A 20,543-nucleotide genomic window follows, 5' to 3' on the forward strand; every position below is an offset into this window, starting at 1 on the left:
CTTGATTGCAGTTGTTGCTGCTAAGGGTGGCCCAACCAGTTATTGGGTTTGTGGGGCAAACACTTTTTCATACAGGGCCATGTAGTTTTGGATTTTGTTTTAAAACTGCATGTTGTGTTCACTTCTGCTTTCTTTTACTAATATTTAAATTAGTTGGATGATCTGAAACATTAAAACAGTGACAAACATGCAAAATAATAAGAAATCAAGAACCACTGTATTTATTTATTTATTTATTTATTTATTTATTTATTATAAAATATTTTGTCTTTTTTGTGCACACAGACTGATGTTCTTGGACGCTGGTCAGCTCAAGAGGAAAAGGAGAGCCGCTTGCTGTCACGTCCAGATGGTTCTCGTCTGTTTCAGAATCTTACTCGAGGGAATCGTTATTTGGTGCAGGCAGAGGGCTACCTGAACAGTTCGGCTTCAGGCCAGACCAGTGAGATGGCCCTTACCTGGAATCGAACTGCCATACCTGGAGGAAGTGTAAGGACTTTGTTTATAGTACATTGATCAGGGTCTGGACTGATGATTTAGAAAGATTTTTTTCTGTAGTGTATTAACAGCAAATAAGGTTCAAATAAGGATGCAGGCTGAAATCATACAGGCCTCTTATCCACAATGTAGTGTAAGTACATTTCTGAATAGAAATGTGCCATTGCAAGAGATACTGGCTAATAAAATGAGTTAATTTTGATGGGACAATTTCAGAACATTTTCATCGTAGCTTTGTTAGTCCAGTTGCCGTGATTCATGTCTATTTTCTTTAATATCCAATAGGAGATCTCATTTTTGTTTCTGGAACCATATCGCTCTGGCTCGTGTTCAGGGTACCACTCCTGCTTGGCTTGTCTCTCTGATCAGTCATGTGGCTGGTGCCCAACCACAAATGTGTGTATGCTGCGCTCCAACATCAGCCAAGAGCGCTGCCTAGAGCCTCAGGGTGAAGAGCACTATCTGTTGCTAAGTCCCCAGCACTGCACTCTGTGTGAGGAGTACAGAGACTGCAGGGCTTGCACCCAGGTACATAACAGTGATTTTTCCAAAAGACGTAGTTTGTTGATTTGAAACGTTCACTTGTTTCCAGTTAAAAAAAAAAAAGTATAAAAACTGCAGCGTTTATATCCATGCTATTCAGTTGTTTGTAATATATTTTGTGGCAATAATTTGGGGAAGACTCGCATGTGGGTGTTCTCATCAGGTGTTTCCAAAACAGCCATATTGTGTAAAATGACACTGCAGTAAATTACAGTTTTTGTTGTTTCCATGTAGGACCCTTACTGTGAGTGGCAAATCAATTCCAGTAAGAAGGGGGATTACTTATGCAGTCGCCGTGGGAGGCTGGAAGGCTCCATTCGAGATCCACTGTGGTGTCCAAAAGTCTGTAATCAGTGAGTGTAAAATCATCTCCTTCTGGAACATACTCCCAGTACTTTCACTTTGAGTTGTAAATGTCATTAAGGTTCCAGATCTAGATTAAAAGATCCAGTTATATTTATGAGCTCATTAGACTTTCCATTACCCTTCTGTGTCTCTGAGTTAATTAAGTTAATGAGTTAACTCTAAAATCTATTAATTGGCTAATTATCAGGAATGAAGCTAGACTAAATAAAATAAAAGCAAAAGAGACAGGTTCATAAATAATTTATACTAAACTACAAACACATTTTTAATGTGATGTTATTTCCACTTTGTTTGCCACAATTTCTATTTTGAATTATATGCTTCTTATTCATAAAGAGTTTACATAGAATTTACATAGTGGCATGACTTAATTTCCCAAGGCCTTATTGCCTTGACTATTTCGCTACCATTAATCCAGAGTGTTAGCGAAAATTTTTTTATAATACACATAAATCACAGCTTATAGCAATTTTTCCCTTCTGTAAAAGGAGAACAACATGTGGGGAGTGTCTTTCAAACTCTAGCCAGTGTGCATGGTGCGAGTCTGCTCAGACCTGCTTTTACTTCGCTGCTTATCTCACCAAGTTCCCCTACGGGGAGTGCAGGGACTGGTATGACAGGTACGATGCTGCATCTGCAAATTAATACATTTATTTAAGTATATATTATAAATATTTATGTATTATTGATTTTCAAATGTTTGTTGTAATTATGATTGTCATGGGCTGTGTCTTAAATCGAAACCGTACATACTGAGGTATTTACTAAGTTAGAAAATCCAAAGGTTTTAAAACACAAAAGCAATTTGATCATTTTACGTTTTAATCCAATTTTACAATATTAGAAACAAGTTTATTGGAGGGACAGCGATTGTTGGACATTTTAGGGACAAAGTGAGAGCGGCCCAATTGAGATGATTTGGACATGTGCAGAGGAGGGACATGGAGTATATCGGTAGGAGAATGCTAAGCCACCAGGAAGGAGGAAAAGAGGAAGACCAAGGAGGCGGTTTATGGATGTGGTGAGGGAAGACATGCAGGTAGTTGGTTTGAAAGAGGCAGATGTAGAAGACAGAGTAGTATGGAGACGGATGATCCGCTGTAGCGACCCCTAATAGGAGCAGCTGAAGAAGAATCAAATTTTACGAAAATTCCACAAAAAGTGGAAAAAAAAAAATCTTTTTGCTCTTAGTATTAGATATATTTGTTGGCTTTTTAGTTATTGTACAAATATTTTTCTGCTTGAAGCGTGCACTCGGTTCCTCAGTGTAAGCAGTGCTCTGCTTCAGCCACATGTACAGAATGCCTGCAGACCTTTCAGTGTGGCTGGTGTGGGGATTACAGCAACCCTACTTTTGGCAGGTATGACACGTTTTCTTTAACTGCAAAAATGTTTGCTAATATATCTTTTTCATTTCATGAGGGTTTTATTAGATATATGAGAGACTTGTAAGTTTATGAATCTAACATGTCAAATAAATGAGTACAACAACGTTTAAAACAATTTTTTTAACCTTGGTTAAAATAGTTTTTATACCTTATTTGGGGGGTGTGTGTGTGCGTGTATATATATTATACCGTATTTTCCGGTCTACAAGCTGCTACTTTTTTCCCCACGCTTTGAACACCGCGGCTTAAACAACGAAGCGGCTAATATATGAATTTTCCTGGGTGTTTCCCGGTTTCACAAACTTCAAGCCAAAAAATTGAGCACCATAACATTAGACCAATGAAATTGCGGAACGGGTTCAGGTGAACCAATGAAACTCTTTATATTAAATTAGATGCGCTCCCACTGAATCGGGCCGCACCACATCATAAATATGGATGAGGTTCCTCTGACGTTTGAGCTGCCACTCACTCGGACTGTCTACAGGAAATGCGAATCATTCGTCACCCTGAAAACAACCGGGCCACTTCACCTGTGTTCTGAGCTGCACGGCATCGGGAGAAAAGCTTCACCGATGGTGATTTTTAAACGCACGACGATGCCAAAAGATAAACTCCCGAGAGAAATAGTTGTGAAAGGAAGAAGGAAGACAGTCAACAATGACTTTCTTTGTAGGCTACTGTTTAGATACAAGCCGTGTAGCAGACACTGTCTTTCATTAAAGCCTGTGTAAAGTATATTAGTTTCAGTGTAGACAATCGGCTTAATTATGTTAAAAATAAAAATCTTTGTCAAATTCAGTGGGTGCGGCTTATATTTGGGTGTGCTTAATAGTCCGAAAATTACGGTGTGTGTGTGTGTGTGTGTGTGTGTGTGTATATATATGTATGTATGTATGTGTGTGTATGTATATATATATATATATATATATATATATATATATATATATATATATATATATATATATATATATATATATATATATATATATATATATTCAGTTCAACACAGTTTTTATGCACACTTTAAATTAACTTTTTCTAAATGGATGTAGAAGCATAATGTTGTATTCCAGTGCTTGTGGCTAATTTTGTTTTATCTGATTAGTAGCACTACTCATTTTTTAGTAAAGTACAGTGCAACCTCGATTCTCGCGGGGGTTACGTTCTATAACCCCCTTTCGAGTAACAAAAAATCTTGAGGTTCTTCTGATGGTTCCTTTTTTAAGGGGAATTGACATGTACGGTACTGTACATGTCAAACTCAACAAAAATAGTGAATTTCTTGTCATAGATGTTTTACTACTTTAAATGAATAATACAATAATAAAATAGTTTTTCAAACATTTTTGTGTAATTTATTAGTACAAAAACTGTTTTAAAATGTTACTCCGAACTATCGAGCCACTCGTGGGTTAGTGAACTATCAGATTTTTCGCGAGTTACTCTTAGTCCGATTCCAAATGAAAAGTCGCGAACTATCGTGGCCGTTAATGTGTCAAGATCACGAGTATTCCACTGTATGCATTTTGTAGAGTATGTAAGCAGCTACCCAGATCAGGTTCACATTTGTAAATTTTTTATTTTTTTAAATCCCATTTGCTTTATTTCCCTCAAACCCTTTTTTGATTACAGGTGTTTAAAAGGAGACTGGGGAGGAATAATTGACTCATCTGTTGCTAACTGCACTGTTGCCGTTGCAGAAGTGAAGGCCTCAAGGTAAAGCTACAATACACGACAGATGTAGGTTTCATGTTTAATAATTGTATGTATATATAGGGTTTTTGCGAAGTAACTAATTCAACAATCGTCCGTTTTACCAAGCTGTATTGCTGTCTTCAGGTAAATCAAGGGATAAATGAAGCAAGGGATAATTTATACTGCATACTATTAGCAGGCAGTTGAATGGCATTATAATGTAGGCAGTTGCTAACCAAGAGAATATTGACCAACATTTCCATGGAATACTCTAAGTTTAAACATCGTGAGCTCAGAACATCGTGCAATCAGATGCTTATCAAGTATTATCAATCCAATAGTAAATGTGACACAGTGGAATTCCTGTGCTACAGTGGCACACTCGTATTGTTATCGATAAACAGTTGTACCTACATGTTAATGTCAATCATAGTGGATTTTCTCTTAATAGCAGTAAAACATCATATTGTTTTTCTGATAGCCCTGAGCCACGCACCCTTTCCCCTCCACGGCCGATGGAGCTGGAGATGGAGCTGGAGTTGCTGGAGGGGGTGGATGTTGATGGAGAGGCTGTGTGGTCCTATGCATCATGCCCTGATGTGGAGGAGTGCAGACTGGGTCTCCACACCTGCCATCCCTCAGCTACCTGTGTGAACACACCAACCTCTTATGAGTGCCATTGTGAGAGAGGTTTCACAGGAGATGGAGAGCGTTACTGCAATCAGACGCAAGTCATTTTTTCACATTACTTACTGTCTGTTTAAATATGGTCATTATTGTATTGTATTTCAACAATCAGCAAGCCAAAAAACCCAATACATATTATAACCCACAGTTTAAACACATGTATTCTATAGATTAAGTTTAATAAAAAAATAACTTAAGCCTGCAATTTCTTTACTTATAGAAAAATGATCTAGTTCTTATTTAGTTTGATTCCCAGATGCATGCTGTTTAGTCAAAGGAATTAGTTTTTCCAGCTGTTAATGGCTATGCTTGGTTGTTTTCCTGCTTTCTTAGATGTTACAATGAATGTCGTGAGGGAAAGTGCAGTGGCAGTCCACTTTTTGAGTGCCAGTGCTCTCTGGGTTGGACTTCAGACCCGGGGACTCTGGTGCTGAGTGGTGTTGAGTGTGATGTCGACTGCGGCTGTAACTTCCACAGCACCTGTATCACGGCACCAGGAATCTGCGATCATTGTCAGGGTAAATACCTAATCTGTTCTGTTCTCAGTCTTCTTATGGCATGTGCATACTTTTGCCTGCCTTTATTAACGGTCGATTGTTTTTGTTCTTTTTTTTTCTTGCCAGATTGGACTATAGGACTGCACTGTGAGCAATGTCGGCCTGGTAGCTTTGGATCAGCTGTGGCAGGGGGGGGAGGCTGTGTTCCATGTGAGTGTAATGGACATGGTGACCCACTGCAGGGATTCTGCCACAATCAAACGGGCCAGTGCTACTGTACACATCATACCCATGGAGTACACTGCGAGTTCTGCTTACCTGGCTACTATGGTGACCCTCGGTGAGACACCAGCATTGTCTCATTTATTGTCAGTGTGTAACAATTTGCACAGTAAAAGACAAATAAACAGACTAGGCTAATGAATAGGGGACATATTAATATTTTTTATTTGGGAGTTTCTGCATAGTCGATTCAATACAAATGAATTTAAAGTCTTATTTAAAATGTCATGATTTTTTATTTTTTTTTGCCCTCAGGGACAATGGCACATGTTTCAGACAGTGTCAAGGTCGCTCCGTTGATTATCCTTCATTGTCTTCCTCGTCGCTCCCTCTCTCATCCTCTCTTGGTTGGCATGGATCAGCAGCAGGCCATGATGGTCTCTCACACTGTCTATGGGTTCTCTCTTTCTCTCAGGAATTGGCATCATGCATGTCAGGCCAGATGTGCCCACCTGTGGCATTGACCCTGCATCCGGACTCTTACACACATTGCACAGTACGTATCAACAAGGAGTATGAAATATGTATTTCATCCATAAAATATATTACATTGCTATTATTGGGTTCACAATAATTTCCCTGTTTGTTCTTATAATCACGCAGAACTCGTATGTGTACGTTTTTGATGGCCTGCCCCGTTTTCTCAGCGATGGTGTGATGTACTCGGGTCGCAATCTGATTGGAGCTTTTTGTGGCACAACTCGAAATCAACCAATCACAGTAGAAGCCACATCTGGTAATATATTTTGATCTAGTTTCATATGTTGCATTGAATTTATGTATAATTTCAAAAAAATAAATATATATGTCTGTCATTTTAGGTGTGATCTCCGTCTATTTTGAGGCGAATGTTTCTTCAGAGCATCCTCAGGGTTTTAACGCCTCCTTCTGGGTGCGAAATTGCAATGAAGGCGGATCCAAAGACGGTCTTGATAACTCCTCAGAATGCCTGGGCTTAGCTCAGTGCCGGAAAGGAATCTGCCAGTGTCCCAGAGGTTACGGTGGGCCACACTGTAATTGGCAGATCTGCCCAGGGGACTGTGGCATTCGAGAGGGTCGAGGCATCTGCAACACAGTGAGAACGAATATTTCCACCTGTTCCATTGCAGAAAAATAAAGTGCTGGGCTTAAATTTTAACTAGACAGTCTATTAGATAAGTTTGGGTGTAGAAAATGGAAAGTTTACTTAATAACTTGTAGAAACGTAATACAGATATGTATTTATATAATGTACAAATCTGTATACAACACTCAAATGTGCATGAATATGCCTATGTGAATGTATTAATCAGGTGTGTTGTGTATTAAATTGTGCCAAGTGTTTCTGGAGCACTAAGATGCAAGTGTAAAGTATTTGAATATAAAAAAAAATCTTAAAGAAATCTTCAGAAATTCTTAGCATTTTTTTAATCATAAATCTTAAATACATGCCAATAAAGAGAGACAGCTCATTGTCAGGCTGCTGTTAGCAATGTTGAGGCTAGAATAAGGTCACCTAAAATTATTTTTGTTCTTGCAGACTCTAGGAGTGTGTGTTTGCACTCTTGGCTGGGCTGGACCTGACTGCTCCTCCATTGCAGATGCAAACAGCCTTGTGTGGGAGAACCTGCTGGACACACAGTTTACAGTGGTGAGAAATTTAAAACACTTTTTTGGAAATGTTAAAGTGAACCATGATATAATATTTCCTTTTTTTCCCGTGCATTGCCGTTATCATGATAATCTGCACATGATTTTTCATATGGCTGCTTTGAAAAGAAAGGAAAAAAAAAGACTAACAATCAGAACATGAAAAATATTCGGATAGTTAATACTTTATTTTATCTTTTATTTCATATGAAGTTGATATTTGCTATGCTTAACACCTACTAAAATTTCACAGATGTAACAATTTAGTTTTTTGTTTTTTTTCTCCTTCATACCCACAGAATCCATCTTACAGGTTCCTTCAGAGGATGGGACACTCACTAGTTTCTGGACCTCAGGGCACACTCTGGTTATATGGGGGCATCTCTCTCTCAGAGGGAATTCTGGGGAATGTTTACAGGTGTGAACAATTTCAAGATCTGTGACAGTATGTAAAGGATAAAACATGAGATATAGGAGAATAGCCAACAACAAGATGGTGTGACGTGGCTTGTTATTAAGTCACACTACTCTTACTACAGAGGAATTTGTTTTAATGACCGCCCATACTGAAGTGTTTTTTTTTATTTTTATTTTTTAATACTACGATTTGTCAGTGATTACAAAGCACACATTCATTGCATTTAATGTTCTGGAATGTTCAAGAAATAAGTAATTTCCTGCTATAAATTTTCCAGAGGCTACAAGCCTCCTTATTTTTTTGAGGAAAAAAAAACAAACTTGACAGCAGCTGAAACACACAGCTTACTGTGTCACATAAAAACTGGAAAGAGCAAATTCCTTTATTTCAATGACTTCTTTATTCATTATTGTTTTAAATGTGAGTCTTTTAAAGAATTACTTTATAATAAAAAAATGTTTAGTTGCGAAACCATTTGAATGAGCAGTTACCAGAAAGCCGATAGTACTGTCAGACTGTTACTGAATATTAAATAATCTCGAATTTATCAGCACTGTGACATAATTCTAACTACACAATGATTTAAACTTTTTGCACCCATGTTGAATGATGTGTGGCTTGGTATAGGTACGTTGTGAAAGATCGTCGCTGGACTCAGATGCTTACCAGTTCAGAAGGATCTAGTCCCTTGCCCCGTTACCATCATGCAGCTGTTGTGGTAGTCAGTCATGACCATATGTCTACTACTCAGACAGACAATCACCACTTTATGCTTGTGGTGGGAGGGGTAACACCAACCAGTGTTCTGAGTGATACATGCAGTCTGAATCTTAGCAGTCTGGTGTGGACACAGTACAAGGTATGAAGAACAACTGTTTTAAATGCTTTCCAGCTTGTCTCATTATAAAAAAAATCTGATAACTGTATATATTTTTAGAGCACAGTGGTGCCCCCTGTGGCTGGTCACACACTGACAGTACGCAGAGTCTCCTCTGTGCTTCTTATTGGAGGATACTCTCAAGAGAATGGTTTTAATCACCACGTGCTAGAGTTTAATCCACAGTCTGGGAATTGGACAGTTGTGCCACACACTGGTACACCACCTACAGGTAAAGTCTGCACACTAGAAAGGATTGTGTCTGGTCTTGAATCTTAAAGATGTAATCTAAATTTTTTTTTTTTTTGGTTTTTTTTGCCACAGGTCTTTATGGACATTCTGCAGTTTATCATGAGCCGACTGATGCTGTGTATGTGTTTGGAGGTTACCGTTTTCATGTGGAGGCAGTAGAACCTTCTGAAGAACTTTATACACTTTACTACCCCAACCTTACCTGGTCTTTACTGGTCCCCTCTCGGGGAAACAAGGTGATTAAACAGACAAATAAAATGAAGAAATTTACCTTTCACCCCACAATGGCAGTATTAGAGTAAGTCACCGCCAGGCTAATTAGCATACTTTCCTCCCTGCAGCCTCCCTCGCATTTTTTTCATGCGGCAGCTCTACTGAAAGACACCATGGTGATTGTTGGAGGGCGTACAGGAGCAGAAGATTATAGTAACAGTGTGTACCTCTATCAGATCAATTGCAATACATGGATACAGCCAGGTAACCCTTCAACAAACATAATTATACATACACAAACATCCATTTTACCTGTAGTAATTGTATACACTTATTGAGCCCTTCATAGGGTACACCTTTTCTTTAATGCAGTTGCTAACCAACAGAACATGGGGCAGAATTTAAATGCATAAAATTATGCTTGTTGGTGTCAGGTGGGCTGGTTTGAATAATACTGTAACTCCTGATCTTCTGGGATTTTTACATTCAGAATAGTACAGTAATTTTAATAGAAGCCTATAGAAATTGGTAGAATAAGATCACAACATGAACGTGCACCTAAAATTGCATCAACCAGTGTTATCAGCATAGATCAGAATCTCAAAGGAACGTTTCCAACAACTGGAAACTATGTCCTAAAGAACTGAGCTGGTTTGAGAACAAATGGAAGCACTACCCAGTAGCTGAGCTGGTTTGAGAACAAATGGAAGCACTACCCAGTAGCTGAGCTGGTTTGAGAACAAATGGAGGCACTACCCAGTATTAGTACAGTGTTTTTAGAGCAGTGTGCTATGTGACTGTAAAATCACCCCCCCCCCCCATTTTCTTGCAGAAAAATACAAATGGTTTTTCTCACTCCACTGAGATTCTTTATTTACTCCTCATTTGCAGTGTCTTCAGTTGGTGAACCTGTTAATCACTCCATCTCCTTGGCAATGACTAGCTGGGGGAATCGCCTGTTCATATCAGGTGGATTTAACGGGGTCATGCTTGGACGTTTCATTACTCTCTCTGTGCCCTCTGACCCCTGCTTTCTGCTGCCTACAATCGAGGCTTGTAATAACAACACAGGCAGCTGTGTGTGGTGCAGGGGTACCTGCACCTCATCGGATACAGCAGAGAGGTACAGCCTGAGAATTACAGAAGTTAAAAACTTAAATAAATATATAAACAGTGTAAAACTCAAGCAATCAATAATCATATGTTGTAACTGTTTTCTTTCTATTTCTCTCTATCTTTTTTTTTCCAGAATTGGCTGTCCTGTTGGCCATTCCCCATGCTTTCCCACTCCCCGTGTGCCTGATCAGTGTCGAAGGCTGAAGACATGCAGTGAATGTCTGGCTCGACACCCCAAAATGTTTTCAAACTCTGGACAGGTAGCAGACATAATTCACCGCAGTTCTAAAGTTCTTAACATTCAAACACATCATCCCATCTGAAAGTGCTGGTGCAGCAAGGCAATTGTTTTTTAATATCATTATTGTTATTTTTGCTATAGACTGAGGATATTTGCGCTTGAAATCAAAATATGAGATCATATTTGTTGGGTGGCAGTCAACCTGTTTTTTTGGTCAGGAGAGAATTTTTATATAAGTAAAAAACTATAACTTTGTTTCTTCTGCGATAATGAGCTACACCTTCAGGAATGAGCTTGTTGCAGAAACAGACATACAAGCCGATTCTATGACACTACCTTCAAGGGCCTTTTGAACAAGGGGCCTCTATGTCTTTGATTAAGAGCAGAGACTTTCTTTTGGCACACTTAGACTTTTCCATCTCTTTGGTACAGGTTGGTCCCAAAACATTTGTGGTTCATCTCTGTATTACTTCGCAAATTCCAGCCTGGTTGCTGATGACTGGTTTGCATTTTGTTGTACGGCCTCTGTATTTTTGCTCTTAAAGGTTGTTTTTTTTTTTTTTTATGTAATGTGTGATCTGATACCATGGCTGACCAGTTCATTGTTAGTTGTTACTACACCAGGTTTCTTTAATTCTTGTGCAATGACTCTGTTTGATTTACTCAGCTGGCAAAGTGTAGTCTTCACATGCAAAACCCAGAGCTCAAACCAAGAGTATAAATTCAGAGATATTCATTGTTTAAACAGTCCATACCATGTCAGACCTGGAAAACAAGAAACACCTGTCAGTCTCATTTTCCAGTTTTTTTATTTGCTTATATAAACCATCTGGATACAAATACCAGGAAATAAGAGCTGAGGTTCTGATCAGTCGAATCATCTAACTTCAAACCCAGGGGTTTTTAGTGTAGAGCAATAGAATAAAAAATTGCCTTGACATTACAATTCTTTCAGACACAACTTTTTCAACACATTTGACTACAAATGTTTTGTTTGTTTTTTTTGTGTGTGGGGTTTCACATTATTTATTCTCTTATATACATAGAGCACTCTACAGTGTAAGTGGTGCACTAACTGTCCTGAAGGAGCATGTATCAGCAGCTCTGTGAGTTGCACTTCGGAGCATGACTGTAGGATAAACCAAAGGGAGATTTTTCTCTCCAGCAACTGCACTGAAACCAGCTGTGAGGCGTCTGACTGCCCCAAGTGCACAGCGTCAGGGAAGTGTATGTGGACCCGTCAGTTTAAACGTACTGGTACGTATGAACACAATGATTATTTTACACTGTTTAGCATGAGATGTCAAACATACTGTTCTAATCTGGTCCACCAAATTAAACTAGAATTAAATTCATTCATCTTCTGGAACCTAATTCAGAGCAAATGGAGTTTTGGTCAGGATTAATTGTGTTCTCGATGCTGAGAAATGCAGGCAAATACTTATCCATCATGCATTGTAAGTACCACCAGGGAGGCATCTGATTAGCCCCAAATATAATCTGCAGCAGGACCATGACCCCAAACATACAGCCAATATCCTTAAAAACTATCTTCAGCATAGAGAAGAATAAGGAATCCTTGGAGTGGCAGCCTACATCCACATATCTGTATTTAGTTCTCAAAGATATTTGGAACAGCTTATTTGCTTGGTTCCTTTCAAAAGGTGTTTGCAAGTGTACCTGGGTCAAAATCACGATAAGGTGCCTTTGAGACTTCAGTTTCCAAAATAAAAATCAGAGAGTTTCCATTTATTATATACATATTACATATTTATTGTATTATGCATGTTGTATGCATGTTGTATGAATGTTGGTCAAGCTCCAGCACTTTTTTATAAATTAAAACTGCAAGTAGACAAATTATGAACTAACCACAATAGATCTCAACCCTATCATGGACAAATTTAAAGTAGTATAAATACATTTGCATAGTGATTATAGAATATAGATTTTTTAGATCTGTTGTGTAGGACTTTATGTTGATATCCCTTAATGCATACTTGAGGCACCGATGAGACTCTGTGGGACGGTCAATTGAGTGATGGCACCCTCTGCCACACTACTTTTCTCTAATTGTTTTTACACATACTTCCAAACAGACTTAGTAATCTGTAGAGTGCGTCTGTTGAGAGCTTGTGGTTGTGGCATCTGTCAATCATGGTACCAATTGAACTGGGGAACTGGCTTAAACTTCCACATTGATAATGACAACAAGGGTAGCCTTGGTTGTCATAATTCACAAAGCATCACTCACCCGATGTGCTTTGATTCAATCTTTTCTGGTCTCAATTGGAAATCTTGTCTTTCCACTGGCTTGGGACTTATCAGACGAATGTGGGGTTAGAGGGACCTCCTAAAGTTTAATATTTCCAGTGACCATTTTTGCAATAAACTGCTTGCATTTTTGTATTTCCTGTATGATGTATGTACAGTGGAACCCGGTTATGTCGATGTCCTAGGGGGTTGCCAAAAAGCATCGAGATAACGATGATCGAGATAAACGAAAATCAATAGGGCGGCAATATATTAACGTGCTTGAAATTTCTTTGTGTACATGATGTGCGTTAATAAATGAGAATGTGGGAATATTAGGAGAGTTGGGTCATTAATAGCCGCCTTTGTTCCAGTGTCTTGAACAGTGAATGACTTTAATTTCTGCAGGTACACCATGTATTCATTAAAACCCTAGATTTTGCCAAAAACGTCCACATCGAGCATTTAATGAATACATGGTGTATCTGCAGCAATTAAAGTCATTTACTGTTGAAGCTAATGGTACACTTTAAATATATTTTTAATTTTTAAATAAAAAATGATTAATTGATATTTCACTATGACAGGGTGGACATGGTAAACTTGACGACTTTTAAACTACAAACTCAGTATGAAGAAAATTAGGAACTATAAGTGTAGATAGTTTCTGTATGTACAGCAGATGTTTTAAACTCCACTGAAGAAAGGCTAAATGTGGGAAGGGCCATCACTGAGTAAGTCAGAGGGCTTAATATAGGGGCATTTACCACAATATGATGGTGGACAGCAATTTCAGGGACATATGCAAAATGTTTAATATAATGAAAATAGAATATAAATGGTCAAAATGACTTGTTTTATCAAATAACGTTGAGGACAATAAGAACATCAAAAAAAGTATGGATTTTTTTTACAATCAATTATTGAATTTAGCTTTACAGTGTTTGGGACATCCAATCTTAGAAAATAGTATAAAATGAGATTTCGATAGACTTATCATTGCTGCGTGCGTGCGTGCGTGCGTGCGCGTGCGTGCGCGTGTGTGCGTTTTCTTGCGTGCGTGTGCGTTTGTGTGTAAAATGTTTGCCCATTTATATTGAAACATCAGAATTTCTTTGTTTTGCATTATGTTGATGATGACTGAGTGAGGACACCAAATGCACTTTATAGTCATATTGACCCTCCTAGAAGTATTGTTTCTGTTTTGCAGGAAAAGGCTGGTCACAGCCAATACTGATTTGATTTGGACTCTCTCTTTTCATTTACTTTGCATCTTATAATTAACTGGTACAGAACAGTTTGTAGCTTAACTTAGCATTGAATTCACAAAATATATTATTAGATATCACAAAATATTTATTATTTAAATACTTGTACTGGAACTGTTCTGTTACTGAAAATCTACAGTGTTGACCTGGTTAATGATTACAGTTTAAATAAATTACAATTTATTTATTATTTCAGCAACCGCAATAATGAGTTAATTCATTCAAGATGCAATATGAATTTAAATTCAGTTTCCGTGTTTATTTTGTATTGGTTCTAATGCTGCTAGTGCCTTTGATTGGCATTATATCATACCCAATGCTAATTCTATGAATTTAATCCATTTTAAAAACCAAATATACTAGTATCTGTTTTATTTATACTTGGTTTTGAGTACCACATTGTGTTTTTTTTGTTTTTCAATTAAAAAATTTTTTTCTTTCTATTTTCTTTTTTCAGGGGAGACCAGGCGCATTTTGAGTGTGAATCCAACATATGACTGGGCATGTTTTAGTTATGCGCTACTGAATGTATCACAAATGAAAGTGGAATCATCTCCCCCTATGCCCTGCCCTGAGCCTTGTCACCAAATTCAGACCTGCCACCAGTGTCTCAGCTCCAATGGCTCGGATGGGGGTTGGCAGAACTGTGTTTGGAGCATGGCACTGCAGCAGGTGAACCATAAATCAATTCTCCAATTCTTCGAAAATGTCTTCTGAAGTACATAAAGCGCAACTGTTTTGGATCTCTCTCTCTCTCTCTCTCTCTCTCTCTCTCTCTCTCTCTCTCTCTCTCTCTCTCTCTCTCAAATACATACATAATACATTTTTTATCACTAAACATTTGTTTTACTTATGCGCCAAGTCTCAACATTCGTCAATTTAAGCAATCCATGTGAACACATAGCAAAAGTTCCGTTTGGTGTCCTGATGATTTACAGAATTTAAAACACTATAATTACTTTAAAACATTTAGAATTGTATTTCGTCTTCATGCTCTATCTATCTATATATACACACATACATATACATATATACACACGCACATGCGCACACACACACACACACACACACACACACACACACACACACACACACACACACACACACACACACACATACATACATACATATATATACATATATATATATATATATATATATATATATATATATTCTTTATTTATAGTTCTATGGATTTATGTATCAGGACATAATAGAAAATCCTCTGGTCTTTAACAGGTCTTAATATTATATATGGTCCATTTTGATTCCCTCTTTTGTCTCAGTGTATGAGTCCTTCGTTTGTTCCGTTGCGCTGTGAAGCTGGTCAGTGTGGTCGTCTGCTCTCTGGCGGAGACTCTTGCTCTCCTCAGTGCTCCCAGCTTACCCAGTGCTCCCAGTGCATTGCCCGGCCACAGTGTGGCTGGTGTGCCACTCGTGGAGCTAATGGTGCAGGAAACTGCCTGCAAGGAGGACTAGATGGTATGTATTCTTCATTTACACAAGATACATATAATACTGTCATGTATTTTCTTAACAATTCAATTATTTTTATTGAGTACTTTGTTGTCTTCTATATGTGCCTCTAAAATAAGACACACTGCGGTAGTAAAGTACCTAGTTCTGCAACTGTGTAGTTATAAAGTATTCTGCTGGACTTCATATGTAGGTGTGGGAGAATCTCATTGTCCCAGCTTGAACAGCAGCTGGTTCTTCCTGCAATGTCCGGAAGAGGATGAGTGTGCTAATGGTCACCATCGTTGCAATGTTACCCAGGACTGCCATGACCTACCTGATGGCTACCACTGCACCTGCAGAAAGGGCTACATACTCAGCAGGTATGCGCAAAGGCTTAGGTCACTAAGATCATGTATGTATTTATGTATGTATATTGTTTGGTTTTATTTTTTGCATGCCCAGTGATTTTTTTGAGCTGAAAATTATTCAAACTATTTAACAGCTAACATTGCCAAAACATATATTATGGAAAAAAAAAAAACATTTTTCTCTCTCTTCATTAGTGTATCTGGGCAGTGTGAGCCGTTATGTGAGCAGGGCTGCGTTAATGGCACATGTGTGTCACCAGGCGTGTGCCAGTGTCACTTTGGCTTCGTTGGGGAGAACTGCTCATCTCAGTGCCGTTGTAATAAGCATAGCAATTGTAAAGGTGTCGCTCACCTGGATACATGTCTGGAGTGCTATAACCACACTAAGGTATTGCAAGTCTTCTCATCTATAGTCAGTCTCATCTTTTGCATATTTAGCTAAAAATTGTTTGATTTGTTCGATCCTATGTGTAATACAGTCGAGCCCACTTATCTCGACCTCGGTTAACTCGCCAACCCTATTAAGTCGACGTTTTTCAAGTGGAACCCCCAAATTCTTGCTTTGTCTAAGCATTTTCTCATCGGTTATGTCGATTCTTTTATGTTGACGAACCCTAATATCTCGAGCACAAGGGGGGGCAAATTTGCCACTTAACGTCGGTTATCTCGATCCGCATGACCAATCGTCGTCTTTTGCCACATCACCATCTCACTACCGTATTTTCGCGTATATAAGATGCTTCTTATAGAAAGTTTTACATACCCATCACCCAGGGTGCATCTTATATACGCAAAAATACGGTAGTGGGACGGCACTGGGCAGCCGCAGAAAAACTCGTTGAAGTGGCGGAAAAATCAAGCCTTACAGGTGTAGGACACTTTTCAGAGCTGTGTGTCCGAGGGAAATGACTCGAGAATTTAATGTTGACACTGGTTAGCTTTTTGTAAAAACAAACTACACCCCGCACGTTTTGTGTGATTTTGTGAGCAATCTTTGTGTTTGCAATGTTGGAGAATATAATAAAGGTTTGTTTTGAGAATTGACAGTGGTTTGTATTGTATACTGGTAAATCTCTGCTGTTAGTTGGTGTACATGTGCCTTTTGTTGTTAACAAACATGTATGTACATTTTTATAGCATGCCTTCATCAAACAAAAATCGCGGCAACGCCGTTGTGTAAAAAACCTCCAAAAACACGTGCATGCACATTTTCATTTATTAAGGCACATCATGTACATAAAGAAATTTTAAGCACGTTAATATATTGCCGCCATATTGATTTTTCGTTTATCTCGATTATCGGTTATCTCGACACTTTTTGGCAACCCCCTACGCCGGCGACATTGTTGATATTGTTTTTTCTTGAACAATACAAGCTGATTTTCTCAAATGTGATTTAATTATTTATTTAATAATACTCTTTCACTTAGGGCCAGCACTGTGAGAAGTGTAAGCCATTGTACGTAGGCTCTGCACTAGGTGGTGGAGTCTGTCGTCCCTGTCGGGAGTTTTGTAGAGGAAACAGCGATGTATGTTTGTCCAAAGATGAACTCAAGTTGGCACTGGATTACACAAAAGACCATCCACTAGATCTTGAGGGAGTATGTCTGCTCTTTCTTTTTGTTAATCTCTTCTCCTTTTTGATGTTGCTATAATTTTGCTACATGTCTCTTTCAGATTGTCCACTGGGTAACAGAGGGACCAGCTGAGGATAATGCTGTGTGTGTGAATTGTCAGAACAACAGTGTTGGGGACAAGTGTGAGAGCTGTCTGAGTGGATACTTTCTCCTGCAGGGCAAGTGTGAAAAGTGAGTTAGCTGGAGTAAATGCTAAAAAAAAAAAAAAATAGAAGAAAAATTATTTACTTTTTTAACAATACGAGTTTGCAACAACTACAACTGACAAGTTACTATTTTCAAAAAGTTTATACTGTGGATAGATTAAATCATATATATTACAATTATACCTACATTGCATTGCATTTTACTTATAAGCATACAACATTACAGTCACAATTAAAATAATTTCATTCTATTGTGACTTTTCATAACGGGGGAAAATGTAAATTTATTTTCTGGACTACAACCTAAGGGTTAAACTAAAATGCAATGTGTTTACTTTTTTATAATGTTACAGGCTAAATAGCTAAAAAAAAAAAATGTATTAACCTGATTAAAGCTGCCTACATATTTAGTGTTAGCGGGTCAAATTTGACCCATGACTTAACTGAGCTCAATGTATGCTCAAAGAACAATGACCAATGAGGTCAAAAATAATAATAGTGAATGATAACAATGTAAAGACCATTTTAAATAAAAAGCATTTTTTGAACACATGGACTATTTATCAATGGCATTATTATATGGCATGTTATTTTATTAAGAATATACCATTTGTTCTCATTTAAAAAATACTTAAATTCACTCATTGTTTGTTAGGGAAGACAATTGGTATTTATGTTATCTGACTATAATAGATTAATATTAGAGCATACTTCTAAAATAAATTACTTGCTTTTTTTTTAAACTTAGTATTATTAACCATAGTAACATCTGTTGTGTTATGGGTCGGCACAGTTTTATGTTAGGAAAGAGGTAAAAACTTTTTCACATAATCAATCTTAATTTTGCTCAGAATTGCAAATTCAAATAGAACATCGAACAACGGCTTTTTTTTCTCTCTCTTAAATTGAACAACGACAACATAATTTGTGTTTGTGTGCATACGTTAAAAACAAAGTTTTTGACTTTGAATACTGAACATCAACAAGGGGTGTGTGTGTGTGTGTGTGTGTGTGTGTGTGTGTGTGTGTGTGTGTGTGTGTGTGTGTGTGTGTGTGTGTGTGTGTGTGTGTGTGTGTGTGTGTGTGTGTGTGTGTGTGTGTGTGTGTGTGTGTGTGTGTGTGTGTGTGTGCATATGCATGAATCGCAGTATGTGTGCTCCTTGCATATGTTTCCCACATGTGTGGCAATTGCTCCATGCATTTATCCTAAACATCCCTAATGGGAGCAAGCTTGTCATTCACACGGAGAGCAGCTTTTGTCTCTGGATTGTCAAAGCGGATAACTGTTGACAACACGTGACATGGTACCTCGAAAAATACTACGGGGAGACTCACCATCATATAAACTGGCTGTAGCCTCATTACAGGATCTGTATACCATAGCAAGAACCAACAGCCCTATGTAACCATCCAGGGGTGCTTTGTCAATCTCCACCCAGTTGTTGCCAAACATCCTTCTCCCTTCAGTGCTTGTCATCTCAAGCAGGATCTTCTGAACCGATGGTTAATAAACAACTCAAATGCTGTCTTGAAAATGTAGCATATCCCAGGGTAATTCTGAGGATGTTCTCAGTTGGCGCTCTGCCTTGGTTGTCATAAGGGATTTTTATTTGAAGATTTCCCTTTGAGCATCTGTGCCATTTGCGCTGTTCTCTTCATCAGATGCGTCTTCTTTTTCTGGATCTTACTCATACTCATCCTCAGTCACATCCTCCTTACTGTCATTTTGCTCTCTGTCCTCAATATTACTTTCATGACCAAAGATATGACACTGAATCTATGAGGTAAATAAATTAGTATAAGGATGATGTGGAGTATGATCCTGAACAAGAAGACACAACTGATGAAGAGGACAGCCTAAAGGCACTGAATCTCTTGCTCATGTTAAATAGACTTATAATGCTGCCAGAATGAAACAGAGAATTCTGTGCATATTGTTCACACCACACCCCCAATAATGATGAGTATTAATATTCCACAAGAAGTTGTTCCCATGGGCTTATATGTCACCATAGAAGATGGGGTGGGTGGGGGAGGTGTAATCTGTGTTGTGTGGTGTGGGTAATTGAGCCAAATTTGATTCACAAAGCAACCCACAACTTTTATATAAATCATGGCTTCATATAAGTCGATATTCTAGGAGGGTCACATTTGTCTGGTAGCACAACACGTCACTTATTTATTTTAATTTTTTTAAGACTTTCAGAATTTACTAAAATGGTGACATTTTCTTATGTTATGTTAAAATAGCCGTCTTGGAGGATATAATGAATGTCATATTGCTCCAACAGAAAAAAGTATATCACACAGTATTTTACATATCACAAAATGGGTCACATTTGACCCTAACAAAATATAAGGGTTAAAAAAAATCAAATGGTAAATTAAAATCCGAATATAACGTGTAGAAAACAATCAACTATAGAAACTTCAATTCTTGCAATTGTTTTTATTTTTGTGTTTTTTAGGTGTCAGTGTAATGGCCATGCAGACACTTGTAATGAGCATGATGGAACAGGCTGCCCCTGCCAAAACAACACTGAAACATCCTCCTGTCTTAGCAGCTCACAGAATGATCGCAAGGAATGTTACAGACAGCAGGTATTATTATTTATTGCTGTTGGTGGTGTTTAAAATTAATGAAAATAAAACCTTTAAAGGACAAACAAGACTTATGTAAACCTGTGTTTTTTCTAAACAACTATGTA

General features: G+C 38.0%; 1 protein-coding gene across 2 annotated transcripts in view; it reads left to right on the forward strand.

Moving 5' to 3' along the window:
* The window catches only part of megf8 (multiple EGF-like-domains 8), a 38,368-nt gene that overhangs the window by 14,250 nt on the left and 3,575 nt on the right, over positions 1 to 20,543 (forward strand). For both annotated transcript variants that reach the window (XM_083529778.1, XM_083529777.1), the window contains exons 16-43: positions 286 to 489; positions 784 to 1,026; positions 1,276 to 1,394; positions 1,896 to 2,027; positions 2,655 to 2,768; positions 4,431 to 4,514; positions 4,975 to 5,220; positions 5,514 to 5,698; positions 5,804 to 6,017; positions 6,215 to 6,455; positions 6,563 to 6,695; positions 6,781 to 7,034; positions 7,479 to 7,589; positions 7,888 to 8,006; positions 8,634 to 8,865; positions 8,944 to 9,115; positions 9,208 to 9,371; positions 9,477 to 9,612; positions 10,240 to 10,471; positions 10,598 to 10,724; positions 11,752 to 11,962; positions 14,684 to 14,898; positions 15,513 to 15,708; positions 15,896 to 16,064; positions 16,248 to 16,440; positions 17,483 to 17,653; positions 17,730 to 17,860; positions 20,304 to 20,436. In XM_083529778.1, coding sequence (XP_083385904.1) covers positions 286 to 489; positions 784 to 1,026; positions 1,276 to 1,394; positions 1,896 to 2,027; positions 2,655 to 2,768; positions 4,431 to 4,514; positions 4,975 to 5,220; positions 5,514 to 5,698; positions 5,804 to 6,017; positions 6,215 to 6,455; positions 6,563 to 6,695; positions 6,781 to 7,034; positions 7,479 to 7,589; positions 7,888 to 8,006; positions 8,634 to 8,865; positions 8,944 to 9,115; positions 9,208 to 9,371; positions 9,477 to 9,612; positions 10,240 to 10,471; positions 10,598 to 10,724; positions 11,752 to 11,962; positions 14,684 to 14,898; positions 15,513 to 15,708; positions 15,896 to 16,064; positions 16,248 to 16,440; positions 17,483 to 17,653; positions 17,730 to 17,860; positions 20,304 to 20,436 — 4,881 coding nt within the window. The remainder of the gene's footprint in view (positions 1 to 285; positions 490 to 783; positions 1,027 to 1,275; positions 1,395 to 1,895; positions 2,028 to 2,654; positions 2,769 to 4,430; positions 4,515 to 4,974; positions 5,221 to 5,513; positions 5,699 to 5,803; positions 6,018 to 6,214; positions 6,456 to 6,562; positions 6,696 to 6,780; positions 7,035 to 7,478; positions 7,590 to 7,887; positions 8,007 to 8,633; positions 8,866 to 8,943; positions 9,116 to 9,207; positions 9,372 to 9,476; positions 9,613 to 10,239; positions 10,472 to 10,597; positions 10,725 to 11,751; positions 11,963 to 14,683; positions 14,899 to 15,512; positions 15,709 to 15,895; positions 16,065 to 16,247; positions 16,441 to 17,482; positions 17,654 to 17,729; positions 17,861 to 20,303; positions 20,437 to 20,543) is intronic.

This window comes from Silurus aristotelis (genome assembly GCF_946808225.1).
Source record: "Silurus aristotelis genome assembly, chromosome: 25".
NCBI lineage: Eukaryota > Metazoa > Chordata > Actinopteri > Siluriformes > Siluridae > Silurus > Silurus aristotelis.